Source organism: Oncorhynchus masou, chromosome 31 (assembly GCF_036934945.1).
Source record: "Oncorhynchus masou masou isolate Uvic2021 chromosome 31, UVic_Omas_1.1, whole genome shotgun sequence".
Lineage (NCBI taxonomy): Eukaryota > Metazoa > Chordata > Actinopteri > Salmoniformes > Salmonidae > Oncorhynchus > Oncorhynchus masou.
In genome coordinates, this window is record NC_088242.1 from 72,087,591 (window position 1) to 72,113,167 (window position 25,577).

General features: G+C 41.9%; 1 protein-coding gene across 1 annotated transcript in view; it reads left to right on the plus strand.

The window, feature by feature from the left end:
- The window catches only part of LOC135524389 (nuclear receptor ROR-alpha A-like), a 60,733-nt gene extending 57,589 nt beyond the window's left edge, over positions 1-3,144 (plus strand). Inside the window, exons 9-10 of the mRNA XM_064951884.1 lie at positions 2,318-2,430; positions 2,850-3,144. Of these exons, the coding sequence (XP_064807956.1) occupies positions 2,318-2,430; positions 2,850-3,014 (278 nt within the window). The 3' untranslated portion in view covers positions 3,015-3,144. The remainder of the gene's footprint in view (positions 1-2,317; positions 2,431-2,849) is intronic.
- The last annotated feature ends 22,433 nt before the right edge of the window (positions 3,145-25,577 follow it).

The window sequence follows — 25,577 nt, forward strand, 5'->3', positions numbered from 1 at the left end:
CGTGCCCTCTTCACCACAGCCTTGGTGTGTTTGGACCATGATAGTTTGTTGGTGATGTGGACACCAAGGAACTTCAAGCTCTCAACCCGCTCCACTTCAGCCCCGTCAATGTTAATGGGGGCCTGTTTGGCCTTTTCTTGTAGTCCATGATCAGCACATTGAGGGAGAGGTTGTTGTCCTGGCACCACACTACCAGGTCTCTGACCTCCTCCCTATAGAGTGCCTTGCAAAAGTATTCATCCCCCTTGGCGTTTTTCCTATTTTGTTAAATTACCTGTAATTTAAATAGATTTTTATTTGGATTTCATGTAATGAACATACACAAAATAGTCCAAATTGGTGAAGAGAAATGAAAAACGGAAAAGTGGTGCGTGCATATGTATTTGCCATGAAGCCCCTAAATAAGATCTGTTGCAACCAATTACCTTCAAGTCACATAATTAGTTTGATTGCACACAGGTGGAGTTTAAGTGTCACATGATCAGTATATATACACCTGTTCTGAAAGGCCCCAGAGTCTGCAACACCACTAAGCAAGGGGCATCACCAAGCAAGCGGCACCATGAACACCAAGGAGCTCTCCAAACAGGTCAGGGACAAAGTTGTGGAGAAGTACAGATCAGGGTTTAGTTATAAAAACATATCAGAAACTTTGAACATCCCACGGAGCACCATTAAATCCATTATTAGAAAATGGAAAGAATATGGCACCACAACAAAGCTGCCAAGTGAGGGCCGGTCACCAGGCAAGGAGGGCATTAATCAGAGAAGCAACAAAGAGACCAAAGATAACCCTGAAGGAGCTGCAAAGCTCCACAGTGGAGATTGGAGTATCTGTCCATCGGACCACTTTAAGCTGTACACTCCACAGAGCTGGGCTTTACTGAAGAGTGGCAGAAAAAAGCCATTGCTTAAAGAAAAAAAATAAGCAAACACGTTTGGTGTTCACCAAAAGGCATGTGGGAGACTCCCCAAACATATAGAAGGTACTCTGGTCAGATGAGACAGAAATTTCGCTTTTTGACCATCAAGGAAAACGCTATATCTGGCGCAAACGCAACATCTCTCTTCACCCCGAGAACACTGTCCCCACAGTGAAGCATAGGGGTGGCAGCAATCCACTGTGATGATGTTTTTCAGGGACTGGGAAACTGGTCAGAATTGAAGGAATGATGGCAGTAAATACAGGGATATTCTTGAGGGAAGCTCTTTGTCGTCCAGAGATTTGAGACTGGGACGGAGGCTCACCTTCCAGCAGGACAATGACACTAAGCATACTGCTAAAGGAACATTCGAGTGGTTTAAGGGGAAACATTAAATGTCTTGGAATGGCCTAGTCAAAGCCCAGACCTCAATCCAATTGAGAAATTGTAGTATGACTTAAAGATTGCTGTACACCAGCGGAACCCATCCAACATGAAGGAGCTGGAGCAGTTTTGCCTTAAAGAATGGGCAAAAATCCCAATGGCTAGATGTGCCAAGCTTACAGAGACATACCCCAAGAGACTTGCAGCTGTAATTGCTGAAAAAGTTGGCTCTACAAAGTATTGAATTTGGGGGGGGGGTGAATAGTTATGCACGATCATGTCTTCTGTTGTTTTCTTATTATTTCTTGTTTTTTTTACAATAAAAAGGATTTTGCATCTTCATATTGTGTAAATCAATAATACAAACACCCCAAGAAATACATTTTAATTACAGGTTGTAAGGCAACAAAATAGGAAAAATGCCAAGGGGGGTGAATAGTTTTGCAAGTCACTGTAGGCTGTCTCATCATTGTCGGTGATCAGGCCTACCACATTGTGTTGTAGTCAAAACTTAATGATGGTGTTGGGGTTGTGCTTGGCCACGCAGTCGTGAGTGAACAGGGAGTACAGGTGGGGACTAAGCATGCACCCCTGATGGGCCTCCTTGTTGAGGATCAGCGTGGCAGATGTGTTGTTGCCTACTCTTACCACCTGGGCGTGACCCGTCAGGAAGTCCAGGATCCAATTGCAGAGGGAGGTGTTTAGTCCCAGGGTCCTTAGCTTAGTGATGAGCTTTGTGGGAATGCTGAGCTGTAGTCAATGAACAGCATTCTCGCATAGGTATTCCTATTGTCCTGGTGGAAAAGGGCAGTGTGGCGTGCAATTGAGATTGCATCATCTGTTGGGGCGGTATGCGAATTGGAGTGAGTCTAGGTTTCTGGGATAATGGTGTTGATGTGAGCCATTCGGAAGGTGTTCCTAATGTTTGTTATACTCAGTGTATTCATCAACTGTAGATTCTGTAAACATTGCAGTGCTGATAATGAGTGTGTTTCTTATTCTCTGTGTAGACCGGTCCTGGCTCCAGGAGAAGGTAAAGGTGGAGAAACTCCAGCAGAAGATCCAGCTGGCACTGCAGCATGTCCTGCAGAAGAACCACAGAGAGGATGGCATACTCACCAAGGTACACCTCACACCAATACACCTACTCTAACTATATCTGTCATCTATAAGGGACACTATAAAGACCTGAACTCAGCTGGATTATCGAAACCTCTCCTGAACTCTGAAAAAGATTGTTTACATTAAAGCAGTGATCCATTATTGTATGAAAATCAAGCAATAGATTTCATGGTTGGCAGCATACGCAAGCTAAACTAAGTTCATATTTTTGAGCAGAGATGAGAAGATATGTAACAATGGCATGCAAGCTCCATAAGAAGTGTCAAGATTTCCCCTGCTTGAGTGCCTGTATCAATATTTACCAGCCTGTTTGCCCCTGTGTGAAAGTGAATTTAGAGATGTTTTTCTTTAGCGTATCTCCATGTCCTTGCCTTACTGTGAATCTAAATAACAGCCTGTCTCTTTTCTTTTCTCACGCAGTTGATATGCAAAGTGTCAACACTGCGAGCGCTGTGCAGCAGGCATACAGAGAAGCTGACGGCTTTCAAAGCAATATACCCAGACATTGTGCGTTCCCACTTTCCCCCGTTATACAAGGAGCTCTTCGGATCGGACTTTGAGCAGTCCATGCCCATTGACGGGTAGCCAGTAGCCCTGCCAGGTGCCAGTGTGGCCACGCGGGGAATGTCATAGGGAGCATGAATCTGAGACACTTTAACGGTGCCCTGCACAAACCAGGACGGACGGCACACTGCACACTTATCTATTTTTCTTTCTGGAGGGGAGGGTTGGGGGGGTTTGATTCTGTCTGTTTATTTCACTGGGTTTAGTTGTCTCCGTTTAGAACCCAGGTTGGACTCTAAGCCCAGGGGACATGAAGAAAAGTTGGAGACAATGCTTTCTTTTTGGATGAACTTGACCCTCTCATGCACATCATTCCAGCATGTTCCCAGGATGTCTCACACTGTTTAGCACTCATTGTTTGGACTTGTTTCCACAAAAGATAATTTACTGTATAGAGAAAATTATTGAATATGTCTGTGCACATGCCTAACTTAAAATTCTCCTCAGCAACCAATGATCAAGCTCTCCACTTCTCCTCTGGAGCTTCAATGTCCCATGTCGTATTGCATTGGAATATAGTTTCAATCTAAACTGTATCATATACACCAATGAAGATAGCTGCCAGGGCATGTTTATCCTCCATTAATCCTTGGTAAAGCTTCTGTGAGAATCACAAATGGAAATTCATTGCTGCTAATGTGCATGTCCTGGTCAAGTTCAGCCCCTGTTCTCTTGTGTTTAGTTGTATGTTTGGAATGCAGTGTTTAGAATGAGAACTTGCAGCGACTTTGAGAGAGGCTCCTTCAGTGTGAGGCAATGTAAACGGCACCTCTCTATGGACAATCATCTAAAAAGAAAAGTAGAATTCTGGTAATTCTAGTCAAAACACAATGATTTTAGCTGTCAAAGACTCCATCCACCATGGTTGCTTAGTGAAATCATGTAAGGCCATCTGCTATTAATCCTTGTGTGGACAGATACCCTGGAGAAACATAGGGCACCGCCACAACAATAAGGGTCCATTCCACCTGTTTTATAATGTACTACAGGGTATACGTATAACTACTTACTATACAGAAAAAAAAGTAATGTTTATAGATTCTATTTTAAATAAAATGTATGATATTAGTAGTTAGACAATTCTTAATTGTTGAATTGATAAGGCACTTTTTTTTGCACCTTTCTTTAATTTAAGACTTGTATATTACCTATTGATGTGTTGCATGTGCACAAGAAATACCAGTTGAACCATGGTCACGGAGGCTAGTCCTTAGAGCTGCAGACAATGCTGTTCTGGGTGGGGGTTTGTTTTGGCTAGCTTGGGTTTGGCTGTGAGATTGCTAGGATGGTATGTTCTGGAGAGGCAGGCAAGTCACATTCACTCCATCACCTATTAGTTTAATACCGCCGACACGCATGCACACACTCTCAAACAAAAGCACACATGCAAAATAAACCTGGGCTGAATTGCTGATGCTGAAGATGTTTCCTGCTCAATCCAACGTCTCCATCTAGTGGAAAGTAGAGACACAGAAAGCCATGTGATAGAGAACTTTTGAAATACAGTACAATGCCGATTAGAGAGTGGTCCACACAGGCCTCAGACCATCTGTTGATCCTTCTGTTTACCCTTACACGCTAGTGTGTTTGTGTTATCAGTGTGGAGGAGTGACTGTGACTGCCTCTTCCCCAAGGCCTCAGCCAAGCTATGCCATTTGTTATGGGACAGAAAAGGGGGAAGAAGGAGATGTAATATTCAAAGCCTTGTCTGGTAGTAAAGCTTCTATTTTTGTAACATGTAGAGTGAATTAAACTCATGAAAGAGAGGGGGAGAGAAAGAGAAGTCAGGTAGCACTTACTATATTCCTGCAATAATTAGAGAAGCTGTTTGTATGACTAGTAGAGAAACATGACAATGGTAGAACAAGTGCTATTTTCAGAATGCTTTGTTGTTGTGGTTTTGTTGCGTGTGTCTTTCTTGTCGGTGTGGTAGAGAAGCGGTAGAAAACCCTCTGTGCCATATAGTAAGTAGTTGTTGCTCCTGCTTTGCCGTTTACATGCCCATAATATAGAATTAATTGTTCTGACATTCCAGAAAACTCAGTGGTGGCTTGTAGAGAATTCCCATTCAATCCTGATATCCCTTTAGATAACCCATAACAGCATGGGTGCAGTTTAGACACAACCCTCTGCATAGTGTTGTTTTATTTATTTTTTGCACACGATCATTCCTCTGCAGTGAAATGTGTACAAGACAGAGAATCTTGTGCTGTCACCCCTCAGGGAAGAGTTATTTTACGCTTTCTGTTTGAAATTTGATCTCTTGTGTTGTTGGTCCTCCTTAGGTTTAGTTTATGTTTTGTTCAGGGATGTTCAATATTAAGTGGTTAAGAAGAACATGTGAAATTCATTACTGAGTAGTATTTTCCATTGCTGATGTAAAGTACTTAAGGGGCTGTTTGGCTAAGCACCAGAGCTAGAAGTCAAGCTCATAACAAAAACAAACTTTATTTTTTCCATGTTTACAGTCAGTTTTCCCATTGGCCATACAGAATAGTTATTATTTTATCTACACTATATTTCTATTAGATACAATTCCAATGATAACGTTCTTCATGTGGACTCCAATGTCACCAGGGCCATTGTCACAAATGTATTATTATGATTACCCTCTGTGTTAGATAAACCAAATATACTTACGCAATATAAAATATCTCTTCTTTCGGCTATATTAATGCTGTGCTTAAATAAGGGCCTGGGTGACCACCAGTAACCACTACTCCCAACCAGTGAAACCCAGTCTGTCTCAAACAGTGATTGACAATCCAGGTGATAGCGGGCCTGCCCTGTGGCCCAGTGAGAGAGACATGGATGCTCAGGGAGGTAACATACAGACAGACCGGGGAAGCAGGTCTCTTTCCTCTGGACATAATGTATGCGCAGCATATGCTTTGCTATTACATTAATTTATGAGCTTCTCATACTCTTTGACAGCTCTCGATTTATTATGGGAGGCAGGTTAACTTTTTCGTAGCACATTGGACATGCAGTACTGTACCTTCTTTTCACTAAGTCAGTCAAATCTTTACTTTTTCTACGCTTGCCCCCTAGCATATTCTCAGCCAATAACTATTTGGTAGCTGTGTGTAAGTAACTATGATAGGTTTCTGCCAGGTAGCCACTGTAGTGGAATCCCATTTCCTGAAACACAGATGTCATTCTCTGTCTCTATGTCTATCAAACTGGTCCTAAATTATAGTTCTTTTCACTGTGTTATGTCCTCCTTTTAGTCTTTGTTTGTGTACAGTTTGATAGCAATATTGATTTGACAATGGGAAATGATCAGAGGCATTGTGTCTGTCAGTTTCAACAAGCATCTCTGCACCCACATGGCGTGGAGGGATACATCATCCTGCATGCTTTCATTTTAGACATATGTAGCAAAGGATTGCTGCTGAGTCTGCTAGTATATCAATGTGAATAACACCTTATGGTCCTTCTGTCTCTGTGTCACTCGTGTAAACAAGCAATAGTGTGTGTGTGTGTGTGTGTTTGTGTACTCATTGTGTGCATAAGATAAACCCCAGACAAGGCTTTAATAAACTAAGAGGGAAAGGGTTATGTGAATGAGGAGTCTGGTAGGTCTTTCTCTGGATTCGGTAACACAGAGATTTGTTCCATCCCATATAGGGTTTAAGTGTTATAAGCATGACATAATACCTCTTTACAATTTATAGTCCTTCAAAGCGCACTGGAGCAAATGACTAACCACTCAGTCTCATGATGTGTTCAGTGCAGAGTAATTGGTAGAAAAAGAGACAAGTTGACAAGGAACATCACACCATCCTGCATGTCATACATGTTATCCTGAGATGATTTGACTGCCTAGGAATCATGGGACTCCTATTTATTTGCCATAGAATATAGATTGTAAAGGTATGTGTGATGTCATGCTTACAACTGTGCTGTATTGAAGAGTTACCCAGATCTATCAGTCAGTTGAATTGCATTTTAACAATACTCTCATTTTCCAAAGCACAGCTAATACAGTTTTAAGATTAAAAAAATAAAATAAAAACATTTTAGAATATAGTAAAAATGGAAAATTGAGAAAAAAAAACTTCTAGCCATAATCGAATGTCAAGCAATAATATGTGGTGCATTATTTTAATTTTGTGCTTAGGCTTTGGACATCTGCATGTAAATACACTTCTTATTTATCACTTTTGGTTTTGTTTTAATTTGTGTTATTTGGTTTTGGTTGTTATATTGTTTAGTCAGTATATTTGATTGGTTCTGTTCCCAGGTGGAGGATAAAACCTCATGACCTGTAAACTATATATCTTCATTTCTCTCTCTCCCTCATCCTCAACTTTTAATCCACAATATTTAATGTTATTATTGATCACATGTATAAAGGTAACTTTGTAACTTTGTCTGTATAGGTAAGGAGAAAATACTGCTACTAAGGCCTACAAATATTTATATGTTTATCAAATACACCATGCTGTACAATATCTCTGATTTTAATATCCTTCTCTCCTTTAGGATTAGATTGATAGTGGTAGGGTGTGCCAACATTTATTTTGTGTTATCTTGATGTGTGGTGCTAGGTAAGTTCCTTTTGTGGACAAAGTCTTGATTCCTAGACTTGGCCACCCTATTAGTCCATTCATTTCATTAAGTGTTGGTGCATTATTGATATTAGTACAATAAATAATCATGGTAATGATAATGATGATAGTGGTAAATTTACTTCAAAACCCAGCCAGTACAGTACCTGTATCAGTGTGCTAGTCCTGGGGTAAGGCTCTTATTTCCTTCTCACTTAAATTATTATCAAAACCAGTATCTACTAATGAACAGGTTAAGTTTTGCTCTTCTGATTTCTGAAAAAAAAGTCTAAAACAGCAGTATTGTTTTTCTTTGTTCTGATTGTAAAAAACCACTTGCTGAGGTTGTAGCTGGTCATATTTGCAAATGCGGAGTATTTACCTCTTCAAGCTGTGTAGTACTTTACTTTACATAGGAAAGTACTGTGCTATTGTCCATTTAAAACAGCCATTTTATGGCTTCCTTATTTCAAAGTTAGTCTGCCCTGAAACAGTGTTTTTCTTTTAGACCAGTTTAGACCTTTGGCCCCACCATTGTGTTATTAGAAAAAATGTACATGAAAAAGATCACCGTTAGAGGTTAGATATTTTTTGTAACCTTTTTTTTCTTTTCACTCAGTAGCAAATATCAGCCAGAATGTGCTTGCAATAATACACAATGTACTACTCTGAGTGCCTCTCAGTGTTACAGGATGCATAAATGGTATTCAATGTTATTGTTTTTGTTTTCCGAACATGTACTCAGCTGACAATGTATTTGCACGTAGGTTAACTCTGTCACCTATGTGTTACTACATTTCTCATATTCTGTCTTAATAAAGTACACATTTTCTTGTTTATTTAAGGCACCATGTTAGATATTCAAATGATATAAACACGTTTCTCCCTCTCGTCTGAGTAGCATAACTGGGATGGATGTAGTAATGTAAAATGGTCAAATTGATGAAGTACATTCTGGCTGACAATATCGCATAAAAGATGACCTGCTGATCCAGGTTCTGGATTTGACAAAAGAATGGACAATCCACGTTGATGTTTTTCACTTTGTTTTGTGATCATAAAATGATTTCTTTATTGAGAACAGATAATTGACTAATGCATTGTATTTCAAATATTCATATGTGTATGCAAAAGATGCATACAACACATCTGAATTTCTTTAATGTTCTGTGTTTAATGTAAGCTCAAGGGGTTGGGGGTAACTTTGTGATGGGTCGAGTGTGGGTGGGATATTTCTCCTTGTGAAAGCAGTACGAACTGTAGAAAGCAGAAACCGGTATGTGGTTGTCACAAATTTTTAAGTCACATGTTTGCTACTTACGATGGGAACAGATGATCATGTACCTTTTTATCCAGCTCTTTTGAGCTCTCTTTAGCAGGTAGTCTATTCACAAAAGTAGTTTTGCTCCTTCTTGTCTGATTCTTAAATATGGAAATAAGTATTTTGATTCATTTTGTACATACAGGTGTAAAGAAAAATAAGAAATGCAATGTTGTCTTTGAAATACTTTCCATTCTATTATGAATGTTGTTATATTGTACTTAGAAACTGTACCTTTAATATTACCTTTATTAAAAGTGCATTGGACACATCGATTTTAGATGTGCTTTATGTGCTGTTATCCCATAATAAAATTTCCCGCTTGTAATGGGCTCTTAATTTCTGGTTGTCTCTCTATTGTCTGTCTCCTTTTATACAATACACTACATCAGAGCTCGCCAAACCTGATCCCGGAGTGCTACCCTCCTGTAGGTTTTAAATTTTACCCCAGCTGTAACTAACCTGATTCAGTTTATCAACCAGCTATATTAGAATCAGGTGTGCTAGATTAGGGTTGGAGCAAAAACACTACAGGAGGGTAGCTCTCCAGGAACAGGGTTGGCGAGCCCTGCGACTACACAGATACAGAAAGCCTTCAGAAAGTATCCACAACCCTTGACTTTTGTTGTGTTCCAGCACACATTTTGAATTGATTACATTGAGATTTTTGTCAAAGTGGAATTATGTTTTTTGAAAATTTAAATAAGTTCAGGAGTAAAAATGTGCTTAACAAGTCACATAAGTTGCATGAACTCACTCTGTGTGCAATAATATTGTTTGACGTGATTTTTGAATGACTTCCTCATCTCTGTACCCCACACATATAATTATCTATAAGGTCCCTCAGGGAGGTTTACCATTGCCATCCAAAGAAGGGCACCCATCTATTGGTAGATAGGCCAAAATAAAAAGCAGTCATTGGATTATACCTCTTTGGGATAGGCGGGACGCAAATGTCTCAACTGGCCAATTGCCAGGGGAAATGCAGAGCACCAGATTCAAATAAAATACTATAAAATTAAAACTTTCATTAAATCACACATGTAAGATACTCAATTAAAGCTACACTCGTTGTGAATCCAGCCAACATGTCAGATTTTAAAAATGCTTTTCGGCGAAAGCATAAGAAGCTATTATCTGATGATAGCATCAGCAGTTAACAAAGGGGTTAGCATATTTCAACCCTGCAGGAGCTACACAAAACTCTGAAATAAAATATAAAACATGCATTATCTTTGACGAGCTTCTTTTCTTGGCCCTCCAATATGTCCCATAAACATCACAGTTGGTCCTTTTGTTAAATTAATTCTGTCCCTATATATTCAAAATCTCCATTTATAAAGCGCGTTTGATCCAGAAAAAACAGCTTACAAAAAACACAACGTCACTACAAAATATTTCAAATGTTGCCTATAAGCTTTGCCAAAATATTTCAAACTTATTTTGTAATATAACTTTAGGTATTTTTAAATGTTAATAATCTATCAAATTGTAGACGGGTCTTTCTGTGTTCAATACAGTCTTGCGCAACCCTCAACAGTGTACCCAGTTCCTAGTTGGCCTACTTCTTCATTGCACAAAGGAATAACCTCAACCAAATTCCAAAGACTGGTGACATCCAGTGGAAGTGGTAGGAAATGACAACAGGTTCCTAAGAAATATGCCTGGGTAATGACAACTCAGGGTACAGAGAGAGGAAAAAAATAAATCTGAACAGTTAGTCCTCTGGGTTTTGCCTGCTACATAAGTTATGTTATACTCACAGACATGATTCAAACAGTTCTAGAAACTTCAGAGTGTTTTCTATCCAAATCTATGAATAATATGCATATCTTATATTCTTGGCATGAGTAGCAGGAAGCACGCTATTTATCCAACAGTGAAAATTCTCCCCCCTAGCCCCAAGAGCTTTTAAGCATGGTGAAGTTATTAATTACTCTTACATGCACCATACATGCACTCAAATGTATTCAGTGGACCTTGCTGTTATGATTTTTGTTGTCCTTGATATAATTCGTTTTTTGCATTGTTTTCTGTTTTCCTTTCTCTTTGTCTTTTTTCTCTTTTGTTAATTTTGTTGGTTGTTGGGGGGGATCTTGGAGGGCTGGTGACCTGGTGGGTTGGGAGCTTGGGCCAGTGGCTGATATGTTGCTGGTTCGGATTCCGCGTTTTTGACCCTGTGGGAGATCTGTCGACGTGGCCTTAAGCAGGGCGTTGACCCTGGTTGCTTCTGTGGGTCGCTCCGGATGGGAGTCTGTTTGATGACTGATTGTAATGTAAATGTTGAGCGGCTTCACTGCAGGTAGATTGTATTTTTTAATACCCCCCCCCCCCAAAAAAAAAACTATAAAGAAACAAACATTACACCTGTCACTACAAAGATACAGGCATCCTTCCTAACTTAGTTGCTAGAAAGGAAGGAAACCACTCAGGGATCACCATAAGGCCAATGGTGACTAACAGTTACAGAGTTTAATGGCTATGATAGGAGAAAACTGAGGATGGATCAACAACATTGTACTGTAGTTTCTCCACAATACTAACCTAATTGACAGAGTTAAAAGAAGGAAGCCTGTACAGAATAAAAATATACCAAAACATGCATCCTGTTTCCAACAACGCACTAAAGTAGTAATACTTTTATAAAATGTGGCAAAGCAATCAACTTTTTGTCCTTGTTACGGCAAATGAGTGAGGAGGTGTGGAGTCAGGCGCAGAGAGCAAAAGATGTGGGAAAAAACACGCTTTAATGTCCCGGAAAAATAACATGAACAAAAGTAGGAAAACGAATGATCAGAAATGTTAACGGACAGCGCGAAACCCAAAATACAAACAAAATACACTCAAACATAGAACAGACGAACAAGCCCGCACGAAACAGAAGCGGGCTGAACAAACTATATATAACCCTACCCTAACAAGCAAACAAGAAACAGGTGATACCAATCAGACAAAACCAAAGGAACACAGAACAACGGATCGGTGATAGCTAGGAGACCGGCGACGATGACCGCCGAGCGCCACCCGAGCAAGAAGGGGAGTCACCTTCGGTAATATTCGTGACAGTCCTGAATATTTTCAAGCGTAGTGGTGGCATCATGTTATGGGTATGCCTGTAGTCGTTAAGGAGTGGGGAATTTTTCAGGCCAAAAAACAAACGGAATGCACGGGCAAAATCCTAGACAAAAACCTTGTTTAGTCTGCTTATCACCAGTAACTGGAAGACAAATTCACATTTCAGCAGGACAATAACCTAAAACACAAGCCCAAATATACACTGGAGTTGCTTAATGTACCAAGAAGACAGTGAATGTTCTTGAGTGGCCGAGTTACAGTTTTGACTTAAATCTACTTGAAAATCTATGGCAAGAACTGAAAATGGTTGTCTAGTCAAGATCAACAACCAATTTGACAAAGCTTGAAGAATTTTGAAAAGAATAATAGACAGATGTTGCACAATCCAGGTGTGGAAAGCTCTTACAGACTTACCCAGAAATACTCACAGCTTTAATCGCTGCCAAATGTGTTTCTACAAAGTATTGACTCAGGGGTGTGAAAACGTATGGAAATTAGACATTCCTGTATTTCAATTTCTTTCGTTTTTTCGTTATGGGGTTTTGTGTGTAGGTGGGTGAAAAAATAAAATATTTAATCAATTTTGAATTCAAGCTCTCACGCAAAACAAAATGGGGAATAAGTCAAGGGGTATAAATACTTTCTGAAGGCACTGCAGTAGTTCAATACACAGGTTCCGTAGGCCTACCTGATACAGGCCAGAGTTCGATTTGATCAAATCAAATCTCATTTTATTTGTCACATGCTCTGAATACAACAGGTGTAGACCTTACTGTGAAACAATGCAGTTCAAGAAATAGAGTTAACCTCTTACACTTATGGTGGCGCTATTTCATTTTTGGAAGAAAAACGTTCCCGTTTTAAACAAGATATTTTGTCACAAAAAGATGCTCGACTATGCATATAATTGCTACTGTTCGAAAGAAAACACTCTGACGTGTCCAGAAATACAAATATCTTCTCTGTGCGTGCCCTTTAACGTGAGCTTCAGGCAAAACCAAGATGACTTGGCATCCAGGAAATGACAAGGATTTTTGAGGCTCTGTCTTTCATGATCTCCTGTGAACGCAAGAGGAATGAGTCTGCCCTTTCTGTCGTTTCCCCAAGGTGTCTGCAGCATTGTGACGTATTTGTAGGCAGACCGTTGGAAGATTGACCATAAGAGACCACATTTACCACGTGTCCGCCCGGTGTCCTGCGCCGAAATTGGTGCGCAAAAGTCACCTGCCAGTATTTTTCCATGGGGCACAGAGAGAGAAGCAAGCTTCCATGAACTGCATGTCAATGAAGAGATATGTGAAAAAACACCTTGAGGATTGATTCCAAACAGCGTTTGCCATGTTTCGGTCGATATTATGTAGTTAATCCGGAAAAAGTTTCACGTTGTAGGTGACTGCATTTTCGGTTCGTTTTGGTAGCCAGGCGCAATGTAGAAAACGGAACGATTTCTCCTACACACAGACGCTTTCAGGAAACACTGCGCATTTGGTATGTGGCTGGGAGTCTCCTCATTGAAAACATCAGAAGCTCTTCAAAGGTAAATGATTTTATTTATTTGGTTATCTGGCTTTTGTGAAAATGTTGCGTGCTACATGCTACACAAAATGCTATGCTAGCTTTGCATACTCTTACACAAATTAGTCAATTTCTATGGTTCAAAAGCATATTTTGAAAATCTGAGATGACAGTGTTGTTAAGAAAAGGCTAAGCTTGAGAGCAAACGCATTATTTTAATTTTATTTGCGATTTTCAGAAATCGTTAACGTTGCGTTATGCTAATGAGCCTGAGGCTTAGTCACAATCCCGGATCCGGGATGGGGAGTTTCAAGAGGTTAAGCAAATATTTACTAAATAAACTAAAGTAAACAAAATAAAGTAACACAAGAAAATTACATAAAAATAACAAAAATATATACAGGGGGTACCGGTACCGAGTCAATGTGTGGGGGTACAGGTTAATTGTTAACTGTGAAGTCCATGGAGAACAAGAGCACCTCCTCCCAGCTGCCCACTGCCCTGAGGCTCGGTAACACGGTCACCACCGATAATCCATGATTATCGAAAACTTCAACAAGCATCTCTCAACGGCTGGCCATGCCTTCCTCCTGGCTACTCCAACCTCGGCCAACAGCTCCGCCCCCCCCGCAGCTACTCGCCCAAGCCTTTCCAGGTTCTCCTTTACCCAAATCCAGATAGCAGATGTTCTGGAAGAGCTGCAAAACCTGGACCCGTACAAATCAGCTGGGCTTGACAATCTGGACAATCTGAACTATCCGCCGCCAGTGTCGCAACCCCTATTACCCGCCTGTTCAACCTCTCTTTCATATCGTCTGAGATCCCCAAGGATTGGAAAGCTGCCGCAGTCATCCCCCTCTTCAAAGGGGGAGACACCCTGGATCCAAACTGTTACAGACCTAAATCCATCCTGCCCTGCCTTTCTAAGATCTTCGAAAGCCAAGTCAACAAACAGGTCACTGACCGTCTCGAATTCCACCGTACCTTCTCCGCTGTGCAATCTGGTTTCCGAGCCGGTCACGGGTGCACCTCAGCCACGCTCAAGGTACTAAACGATATCATAACCGCCATTGATAAAAGACAGTACTGTGCAGCCGTCTTCATCGACCTTGCCAAGGCTTTCGACTCTGTCAATCACCATATTCTTATCGGCAGACTCAGTAGCTTCGGTTTTTCTGATGACTGCCTTGCCTAGTTTACCAACTACTTTGCAGACAGAGTTCAGTGTGTCAAATCGGAGGGCATGCTGTCCGGTCCTCTGGCAGTCTCTATGGGGGTGCCACAGGGTTCAATTCTCGGGCCGACTCTTTTCTCTGTATATATCAATGATGTTGCTCTTGCTGCGGGCGATTCCCTGATCCACCTCTACGCAGACGACACCATTCTGTATACTTCCGGCCCATCCTTGGACACTGTGCTATCTAACCTCCAAACGAGCTTCAATGCCATACAACACTCCTTCCGTGGCCTCCAACTGCTCTTAAACGCTAGTAAAACCAAATGCATGCTTTTCAACCGTTCGCTGCCTGCACCCGCACGCCCGACTAGCATCACCACCCTGGATGGTTCCGACCTAGAATATGTGGACATCTATAAGTACCTAGGTGTCTGGCTAGACTTTAAACTCTCCTTCCAGACTCATATCAAACATCTCCAATCTAAAATCAAATCTAGAGTCAGCTTTCTATTTCGCAACAAAGCCTCCTTCACTCACGCCGCCAAACTTACCCTAGTAAATCTGACTATCCTACCGATCCTCGACTTTGGCGATGTCATCTACAAAATAGCTTCCAACACTCTACTCAGCAAACTGGATGCAGTTTATCACAGTGCCATCCGTTTTGTTACTAAAGCACCTTATACCACCCACCACTGCGACCTGTATGCTCTAGTCGGCTAGCCCTCGCTACATATTCGTCGCCAGACCCGCTGGCTCCAGGTCATCTACAAGTCCATGCTAGGTAAAGTTCCGCCTTATCTCAGTTCACTGGTCACGATGGCAACACCCACCCGTAGCACGCACTCCAGCAGGTGTATCTCACTGATCATCCCTAAAGCCAACACCTCATTTGGCCGCCTTTCGTTCCAGCTCTCTGCTGCCTGTGACTGGAACGAATTGCAAAAATCGCTGAAGTTGGAGACTTTTATCTCCCTCACCAACTTCAAACATCTGCTATCTGAGCAGCTAACCGACCGCTGCAGCTGTACATAGTCTATTGGTAAATAGCCCACCCAATTTACCTACCTCTTCCCCGTACTGTTTATATTTATTTACTTTTCTGCTCTTTTGCACACCAATATCTCTACCTGTACATGACCATCTGATCATTTATCACTCCAGTGTTAATCTGCAAAATTGTAATTATTCGCCTACCTCCTCATGCCTTTTGCACACAATGTATATAGACTCTCTTTTTTTCTACAGTGTTATTGACTTGTTAATTGTTTACTCCATGTGTAACTCTGTGTTGTTGTCTGTTCACACTGCTATGCTTTATCTTGGCCAGGTCGCAGTTGCAAATGAGAACTTGTTCTCAACTAGCCTACCTGGTTAAATAAAGGTGAAATAAATAAAATAAAATAAAATATTTAGCTAATTTGTTCATGTTGGTAGAGGTAAAGTGAAAATAAAAGAGAGCCTCACACTCTAGCAGCTCAGATGCAAAAATGTAATACCAACGTTTCGACAGCCAACCTGTCTTCATCAGGGTACATATCCTGATGAAGACAGCTTGGCTGTCGAAACGTTGGTATTACATTTTTGCATCTGCGCTCCTAGAGTGTGAGGCTCTCTTTTATTTTCAAGTTTCTACTCCGCTAGCCAGCACCTCGTCTTAATAGGTGTGCATTTCTTTTTCTTTTTAGAGGTAAAGTGACCATGCATAGATAATAAGCAGCGGGTAGCATCAGTGTAAAAACAAAGGAGGAGGGGTCAATGTAAATAGTCCGGGTAGCCATTTCATTAATTGTTCAGCAGTCTTAAGACTTGGTGTAAGAAGCTGTTAAGAAGCCTTTTGGAACTAGACTTGGCTCTCCGGCACAGCTTGCCATGCGGTAGCAGAGAGAACAGTCAATGAATTGGATAACTGTAGTCTTTGACAATTTTTTGGGCCTTCCTGACAGCCTAGTAAATAGATCCTGGATGGCAGGAAGCTTTGCCCCAGTAATGTACAAGGCTGTACGCACTACCCTATGTAGCACCTTACGGTCAGATGCCGAGCAGTTGCCATACAGGGCGGGCATGCAACCGGTCAGGATGCTCTCGATGGTGCAGCTGTAGAACTTTTTGAGGATCTGGGGATCTATGCCAAATCTTTTCAGTCTCATGAGAGGGAAAATGTGTTGTCGTGTCCTCTTCGCAACTGTCTTGGTGTGTTTAGACCATGATACTTCATTGGTGATGTGGACACCAAGGAACTTGAAATTCTCGACCCGCTCCACTTCAGCCCAGTCGATCTTAATGGTGGCCTGTTTGAACCTCCTTTTCCTATAGTCCACAGCTCCTTTGTCTTGCTCACATTGAAAGGAGATGTTGTTGTCCTGGCACCACACTGCCAGGTCTCTCACCTCCTCCATATAGGCTGTCTCATTGTTGTCGATGATCAGGCCTACCACAGTTGTGTCGTCAGCAAACTTAATGATTGTGTTGGAGTCATGCTTGGCCACGCAGTCGTGGGTGAACAGGGAGTACAGGAGGGGACAAAGCACGCACCCTGAGGGGCCCCAGTGTTGAGGATCAGCGTGGCAGATGTGTTGTTTCCTACTCTTACAACCTGGGGGCAGCCCATCAGGAAGTTCAGGATCCAGTTGCAGAGGAAGGTGTTTAGTCCCGGGGTCCTTAGCTTAGTGATAAACTTTGTGGGTACAATGGTGTTGAACGCTGAGCTGTAGTCAATTTACAGCATTCTCACATAGGTCACCGGCAACTTGTTTTAGCTGAAAAACGTATAGCTTTTTAATTGCTTTTGTTTAGGTGGTGTCAGAGGTGTAACTGCATTAGAGCTATCAAATCCATGAGCGGCTGTCACTAAAACCATCCCTATATCAAACCCGCATTAGAAGTTCAGAGCAAGAAAGTGTAGGCAATATAGAAATAATGACACTCAAATTTAAAATAAATAAGCTCAATAATTTTGATTTATATCAGCCTATTCGAGGTGTAGATTACCTCACACATTCGAGTGTTCGAACTTGTAATGCGGCTGAATGATATTTCTACTAACATGACTTGGTGCATCCAATTGTGGATTTGACCTCCGACACCCCTAAACAAAAACAATGAAAAGCTACGTGTTTGTTTTGCTAATGCAGGTTACCACTGATGTGGTGAATCAGTGATTCAATCCTGGCCTCAGTCCCAATCATGTTTCTTTTCAAAGTTTCAGGAATGTTGAAGTTCGTTTCTGAAAACCAAATGTTTGGGAATCAGTAGGTTTGCCTTTCTTCCACCTATAGTCAATTAATAATGAATTGACTGTTTGTGGAAGAAAGTGGCAAACCATGCCAACAGAACAATCTGTCCACAGGCCTTATTGAAGTTGCAATAAGGCCTGCGTCCAGTAGATGGGGTCCTTTTCCCTGTGTGTGAAATTCATGTACACTGGCCCTAACCAATGATTATCTTCATCATGTACCCTAACCCTACAATCCATGTACACTGACATAACCCTATAATCCATGTTCACTACTTCTAGGGCTCCGAGTGATGAATGAGTCAAGTAGAGAAGTAGGTAGTGGAACAGGCTTATACCATCAGGATCTAAGTGAGGATCTTAACTGAGTGGGTGTGTGAAGGAGTGTAGCGGCACTCTCAGTGTATTCATTTCTCAAAAACTCTTGCCTAGGAGAGCTTGGAGGTCATTCAGAAATAGGTGTGTGGTTCTAGAGTTCTTCTACAAGTAGTTATAAAACAAACTTTGAGGCTTGTATGTATTGATTAAGAAAACATTCAGAGTGCTTAGGAGAAAGTGCATTACTGAATGTAATTACAATATAAAATCTAAAGGGGGCAATATTGGGTAACACTTATTTTTAAAGGGTCCTTATTACCTGTTAAATAAATGTGTAATTACACGGTAATGAGTATTGTAGTGAATCGTAATAACTCATATTTACATTGTTATATCAACATGTAAATGTTTGTAATTGCATTCTGTAATTACAGAGGTGTAACAACAAATGCTTGCTACCATGCTTGTTACAAATGGTCAAGTTTCCATTAAAATCACCAATTTAGTGTTTAGTTTCTTCTCAGTTGCATCTGATTAAGTAATAACTGTCACAAGGTTGTAATCTTTTGTGGACAGATGCACTGGGTGTCCGAGATTACACAGAATGGAGGCTCAATATGCTCTAATTACCTACCTGTGAATGTGCACACTTCAAAATCTCCACTCGATGTTGTTGCTAGCATCTGGGTTATCTTGGTTGAGTTTACAAAAACAGATATAGGTCAACCTCACTTACTGGGGTCTACCATGTCATCCTAGATTATAATAGAACAATTACTTATAATTAATGTGTATGTTGCCCATTATGACAACCTGAACATCCTTGCCCTACAAGTGAGAGGATAAATACACATGTACACCACAAAGTAGATGTAATATATGCAAATGTACATTGTAATTACTAAGTGTTACACAGGATTTAGAGAGTTAAAATTATGTGTATCTGGAGGGGTACTTCCTTGTAATTATTGTGTATCTACAAAGTAAGCTACCCATTCTGACAATCTAATAGTTCACTTCTGAAAGCGCCATCCAAGTGTGAAAATAAACACACTAATATACCACCGAATGCCCGCCATGCAGCTTTGTGGACAACGACTCCCATTGTTGGGGCGGAGAGACATGTATCTTGTTAGTATATCAATATTCTTGGCTAGCAAACGTTAGCTAACTACCTATGCTAAATCATACACCAGAATGAATGTATCCAAAAAAACTAAACAAATTGCATGGAAAACTTACTTTCTCTCTCCTGTGTTGATGTTTTTGATCTACTACACTTTGTTTCTTTTGCAGCAATCTTTCATGTCTGGATTTTGCACACTGACCTTTTCGACCCCATTCTTTGCACACTGTTGCATGACCTCATTGTCACCACATGTGGATAGGTACGATGTCATCGTTATTTCGAGCATGTTGCACAGATTGGCAGATCTTGACATGATGCCTTAATTCTTGGGATAAATAAATTATTGCACCAATGCATCCTACACAAGTGTGAGAGTGTTCCTCAACAGTGAAACCCTTGCAAGGTTGCATGATGGAATAACAGTTGGTCTTATGACCATTTTAAGTGCATCTATAGTATTATTCTACCAAGCTTAAATAGGCTGACAATCTGACAAGCACGAATGACTCTCACAATTTTAACCATAACTTTTTATTAACGTGTCTAAACATGTTTATTTGAGTGTTTGTCACGCCTTGGTCTTAGTATTTTGTATTTTAGTTAATTAGTTGGTCAGGCCAGGGTGTGACATGGGTTTGTTGTATTTAGTGGGTTTTTTTAGTTATTGGGATTGTAGCTGATTAGGGGTGTGTGTTTCATAGGTTTGGCTGCCTGAGGCGGTTCTCAATCAGAGTCAGGTGATTCTCGTTGTCTCTGATTGGGAACCGTATTTAGGTAGCCTGGGTTTCGCTTTGTATTTCGTGGGTGATTGTTCCTGTCTCTGTGTTAGTTTCACCAGTCAGGCTGTAATAGGTTTCACATTCCGTTTTGTTGTTTTGTATTTATTCGTTATTTCATGTATAGCTTCGTTATTTGTTTTCACTATTAAACATGAGTAACAAACACGCTGCATTTCGGTCTGACTCTCTTTCGACAAACGAAGAACGTCGTTACAGAATCACCCACCACACACGGACCGAGCAGCGTGTCAACAGGCAGGAGCAGACCAAAGAGGAGCAGCCCAAAGAGGAGCCGCGTATTAAGGATTTCTGGACATGAGAGGAAATCCTTGACGGGAGAGGACCCTGGGCTAAACCAGGGGAGTGTAGCCGCCCAAAGGTGCAGCAGGCGAAGAGGAAACAGGAGCTGGAAGGAAAAGGACCCTGGGCTCAGCCTGGTGAATATCGCCGCCCTAAGGAGGAACTAGAAGCGGCTGAAGCGGAGAGGCGCTGGTATGAGGAGGCAGCACGGCGACGTGGATGGAAACAGGAGCGAAGCCCCAAAACTTTCTTGGGGAGGGGGCTCAGAGGGGGAGTGGCTGAGTCAGGAGAGAGACCTGAGCCAACTCTCCCTGTTTATCGTGAAGAGCCAAGGAGGAGACCAGAATCGGTGTTGGAGGTGAGCGAAGCAGAGACTGTGAAGGAGTTAATGGGGAAATTGGAGGAGAAATTAATGAGGGAGTTGCTAGTTTGGTGCTTTAGGTACAATATTCGTCCGACGGAGCGTGTCGGGGATTTAATGGCACCTGGGTCAGCGCTCCATACTAGTCCTGAGGTGCAAAGTTAGTCGGCTGGTGAAAAATGTGCCAGCCTCACGCACTAAGCCTCCTGTGTACCTACCTAGCCTTGCACGTCCTGTGCCAGTCCTGCTCTCAGGCTCTCCAGTACACCTTCACGGTCCAGTCCACCCTGTGCCACCTTCACACGCTAGTCCTACGATGTTAGCTCCCCGCACCAGGCTTCCTGTGCCTGTCCTCTATCCAGTACCACCTCCACACCCCAGCCCTCCGGTAGCAGTTCCCCGCACTAGGCTTCCTGTGCGTGTCCTCGGCCAAATACCACCAGTGCCAGCACCACGCCAGGCCTGCAGTGCGCCTCGCCTGTTCAGCGCAGCCAGCGCTTTCTCCCTCTCCTGCGCTGTCGGAGTCTCCCGCCTGTTCAGCGGTTCTAGAGCCTTCCTCCTCTACAGCGCTGCCGGAGCCTCCTGCCTGTATGGAGCAGCCAGAGCTGTCAGTCTGCATAGAGCAGCCAGAGCTGCCAGTCTGCATGGGGCAGCCAGAGCTGTCAGTCTGCTTAGAGCAGCCAGAGCTGTCAGTCTACATGGAGCAGCTAGAGATGCCAGTTTGCATGGAGCAGCCAGAGCTGTCAGTCTGCATAGAGCAGCCAGAGCTGCCAGTCTGCATGGGGCAGCCAGAGCTGTCAGTCTGCATGGAGCAGCTAGAGCTGCCAGTCTACATGGAGCATCCAGTGTTGCCAGCCTGCATGGAGCAGCTAGAGCTGCCAGTCTGCATGGGGCAGCCAGAGCTGTCAGTCTGCTTGGAGCAGCCAGAGTTGCCAGTCTGCATGGAGTTGCCAGTCTGCATGGAGTTGCCAGTCTGCATGGAGCTGCCAGTCTGCAAGGAGCTGCCAGTCTGCATGGAGCAGCTAAAGCAGCCAGTCTGTAAGGAGCTGCCAGTCTACATGGAGCAGCTAGAGCTGCCAGTCTGCAAGGAGCTGCCAGTCTGCATGGAGCAGCCAGAGATGCCAGTCTGCATGGAGCAGCCAGAGCCGTCAGTCTGCCAGGATCTGCCAGTCAGCCAGACTCTTCCAGATCTGCCAGTCAGCCAGACTCTTCCATATCTGCCAGTCAGCCAGACTCTTCCAGATCTGCCAGTCAGCCAGACTCTTCCAGATCTGCCAGTCAGCCAGACTCTTCCAGATCTACCAGTCAGCCAGACGCTTCCAGATCTGCCAGTCAACCAGACTCTTCCAGATCCGCCAGTCAGCCAGGATCTGCCAGATCTGCTAGTCAGCCAGGATCCGCCAGTCGGCCAGGATCTGCCAGTCAGCCAGGATCTGCCAGTCAGCCAGGATCTGCCAGTCAGCCAGGATCTGCCAGATCTGATAGTCAGCCAGGATCCGCCAGTCAACCAGGATCTGCCGGATTCAACTGCCTGGCTGGGCTTCATCTCGGTACTGCGCTTCTTCTCGGTACTGGGCTTCTTCTCAGTACTGGGCTTCTTCTCAGTGCTGGGCTGCCCCTCAGTCCCGAGCTGCCCCTCAGTCCCGAGCTGCCCCTCAGTCCCGAGCTGCCCCTCAGTCACGAGCTGCTCCTCTGTTATGTAGGTTTCTGGGTGAGGACTATTCGGCCATGGTCGGCGGCGAGGGTGGATCATCCCAGGAAGCGAAGGGGAGGAACAATGACATTTATGAAGTGGGGTCCACGTCCGGAGCCGGAACCGCCACCATGGACAGACGCCCACCCGGACCCTCCCTATGGTTTTGAGGTGCGTTCGGGAGTCCGCACCTTAGGGGGGTTCTGTCACGCCTTGGTCTTAGTATTTTGTGTTTTAGTTAATTAGTTGGTCAGGCCAGGGTGTGACATGGGTTTATTGTTTGTTATATTTAGTGGGGTTTTTTAGTTATTGGGATTGTAGCTGATTAGGGGTGTGTGTTTCATAGGTTTGGCTGCCTGAGGCGGTTCTCAATCAGAGTCAGGTGATTCTCGTTGTCTCTGATTGGGAACCGTATTTAGGTAGCCTGGGTTTCGCTTTGTATTTCGTGGGTGATTGTTCCTGTCTCTGTGTTAGTTTCACCAGTCAGGCTGTAATAGGTTTCACGTTCCGTTTTGTTGTTTGTATTTATTCGTTATTTCATGTATAGCTTCGTTATTTGTTTTCACTATTAAACATGAGTAACAAACACGCTGCATTTCGGTCCGACTCTCTTTCGACAAACAAAGAACGCCGTTACAGTGTTAATCAAAATGTATTTTATATTTGAGATTATTCAAAGTAGCCACCCTTTGCCTTGATGTTAAGGGAATTTTTATCTATAATGACTAATTATGTATACATTTCAATCAGGATGTACTAATCAGAATACTATTATGTTACTGTATATGTATGAATTTTCTTTCTTAATCCTAGTACTGAATATAATGTGTGTAAATATAATCAAGGATTAGAACAATGACTGTCTGTTCCTTGGTAGAAATGAATGAACTAAATCTTCAGACTGGCTAGAATGCTTATCTACACCGGAAGACATTGGCTCAGCCATAAATTATATTACATTGGTAGGGAGACGATGTGGGAAGGCTTGAGATACTGCCTTTGTACCAGGGTGGGAGAAGAGACAGGTTGGTACTGGAACTAATGACGTCATTTTCAGTTTATAACCTGTGGTAAACTGTATCGTGTTCAGTACTCTCGTGAATAAACTCTGCTGATTGACTTTAAGACTGGGCTCTGTCCATTTTTATAGAATAAGGGTCTTACAAATCCTTATGAATTGACAGAGTGTTTAATTTTAATTGGGCATTAAAACATAGAGCAATTTAATTCCTTTAACACTTGATGACAGCTTTTCACACTCTTGGCATTCTGTCAACCAGCTTCACCTGGAATGCTTTTCCAACAGTCTTGAAGGAGTATGCTAAACTTTTGACTGGTACTGTATGTTTATTAATAATGTAACTCGTAATGATCAGAAGTTTGTGGATAGATTACATTTTCCTCTTGTCCCATGTCGGCCACTTGATTATGTTTGCCTGTCTCTTAAAATGGTGTAGAATAGACTGCAGTGGAATTACTGTTAACATTGTAAGACTTGTTAACAAGGTAATACTAACACTTCAGAACTGTATTATATTATCTAAAGTATTATCTTAAATAAGTGGCTTTCTTGTCTATTATTGTTGGATGGCAAAAGGGGATTTAAGGTAGAATACAGAAAATCACTCATTTGAGAAAGTAAAAACAGGGATGCATAGATGACACATTTGGAAAAAATCTCCATAGTAGCTAGATGACGCAGAAGTCAGCTATCTCACAGAAGATGTCAGATGTATGATGGTTAACTAGTCTTATCATGGAATTAAGCCACTGCTTTTAAGGAAGACATTTTGTGACTACATAAAACATTAAAACAAAGTAAACTGCAAATAAAAAAAAGTTTACATACATTCTATTCTATTACGTTCCAATTACTTGAGGGTCCATTTTAATGTGAGAATTATATTATACATTAATACATTAATACTGTATTTCTATAGACATAACATGTCCAGAATAATTACATTTACTCTGTCTTTGTTGTATCACTCAAGGAGAATTCGTGAAAGACAATTAGCTAATTCTTAATATCCATTTGAAATGTATGTTTAAACTTAAAGCAGTTAATTTGAGCCGTAATGTGCTCTTCTTAACCTTTTACTGCAGTGGGATAAATCATTTCAAGAGCGGGCAGATGGCCATGGTTTCATTGCCAGGAATTTATGTCTATGGATGTCAAATAACAACCTCTTAGAGAACATTGCAGATTCATATAATTATGTTTTTACAGAATTATAGGTGGATTACAAAGAAATTCCATTTTTTTCCAGAGAGATGAGGATAAGATTTTAGTGTTGCTACACTTTTTTTAATAATGAAGCAGAATATGTTAATGTTAGTTTAATAAAAAAAGTTATTTTTTTAATGAGAGTCACAACTTGTCACGTTCTGACCTTAGTTCCTTTGTTTTGTCTTTTGTTTTAGTATGGTCAGGGCGTGAGTTGGGTGGGTTGTCTATGTTAGTTTGTCTATGATTTTCTATTTCTGTGTTTGGCCTGGTATGGTTCTCAATCAGAGGAAGTTGTCAATCGTTGTCCCTGATTGAGAATCATATTTAGGTAGCCTGTTTTGTGTTTTGTGGGTGGTTGTTTTCAGTCTTTGTGTGTTTGCACCGGACAGAACTGTTTCGATTGTTTCTTTGTTATTCAGTGTTCAGTTTTGATTATTATTAAAAATCATGAACACTTACCACGCTGCACCTTGGTCCTCACCTCCTTCAACCGACGACAGCCGTTACACAACTGTCTCATCTTGCTGTGCAATTACAGATGCCTCCCAAAGGAAGTCTGTCTGGCATAGTCATATTTCATTTGATTCTTTCTTATTTGTCCACCAATTTCTTAAAGGAGTTTTGAAACCATTTACGGCTGTCTGAATATGAACATTATGATGATCTATTGTGGGATCAGAGTAAAATATTGAAATTGAGGTGAAATGTTTGTAACGGCTTTCGTCTGGTGGAAGAGAGTCGGACCAAAACGCAGCGTGGTATTTTTGAGACTTGTTTAATGACGATGAAAAAACAAACAATACAAAAACAACAAACGGAACGTGAAACCTATACAGCCTATCTGGTGACAACAAACACAGAGACAGGAACAATCACCCACGAAATACTCAAAGAATAT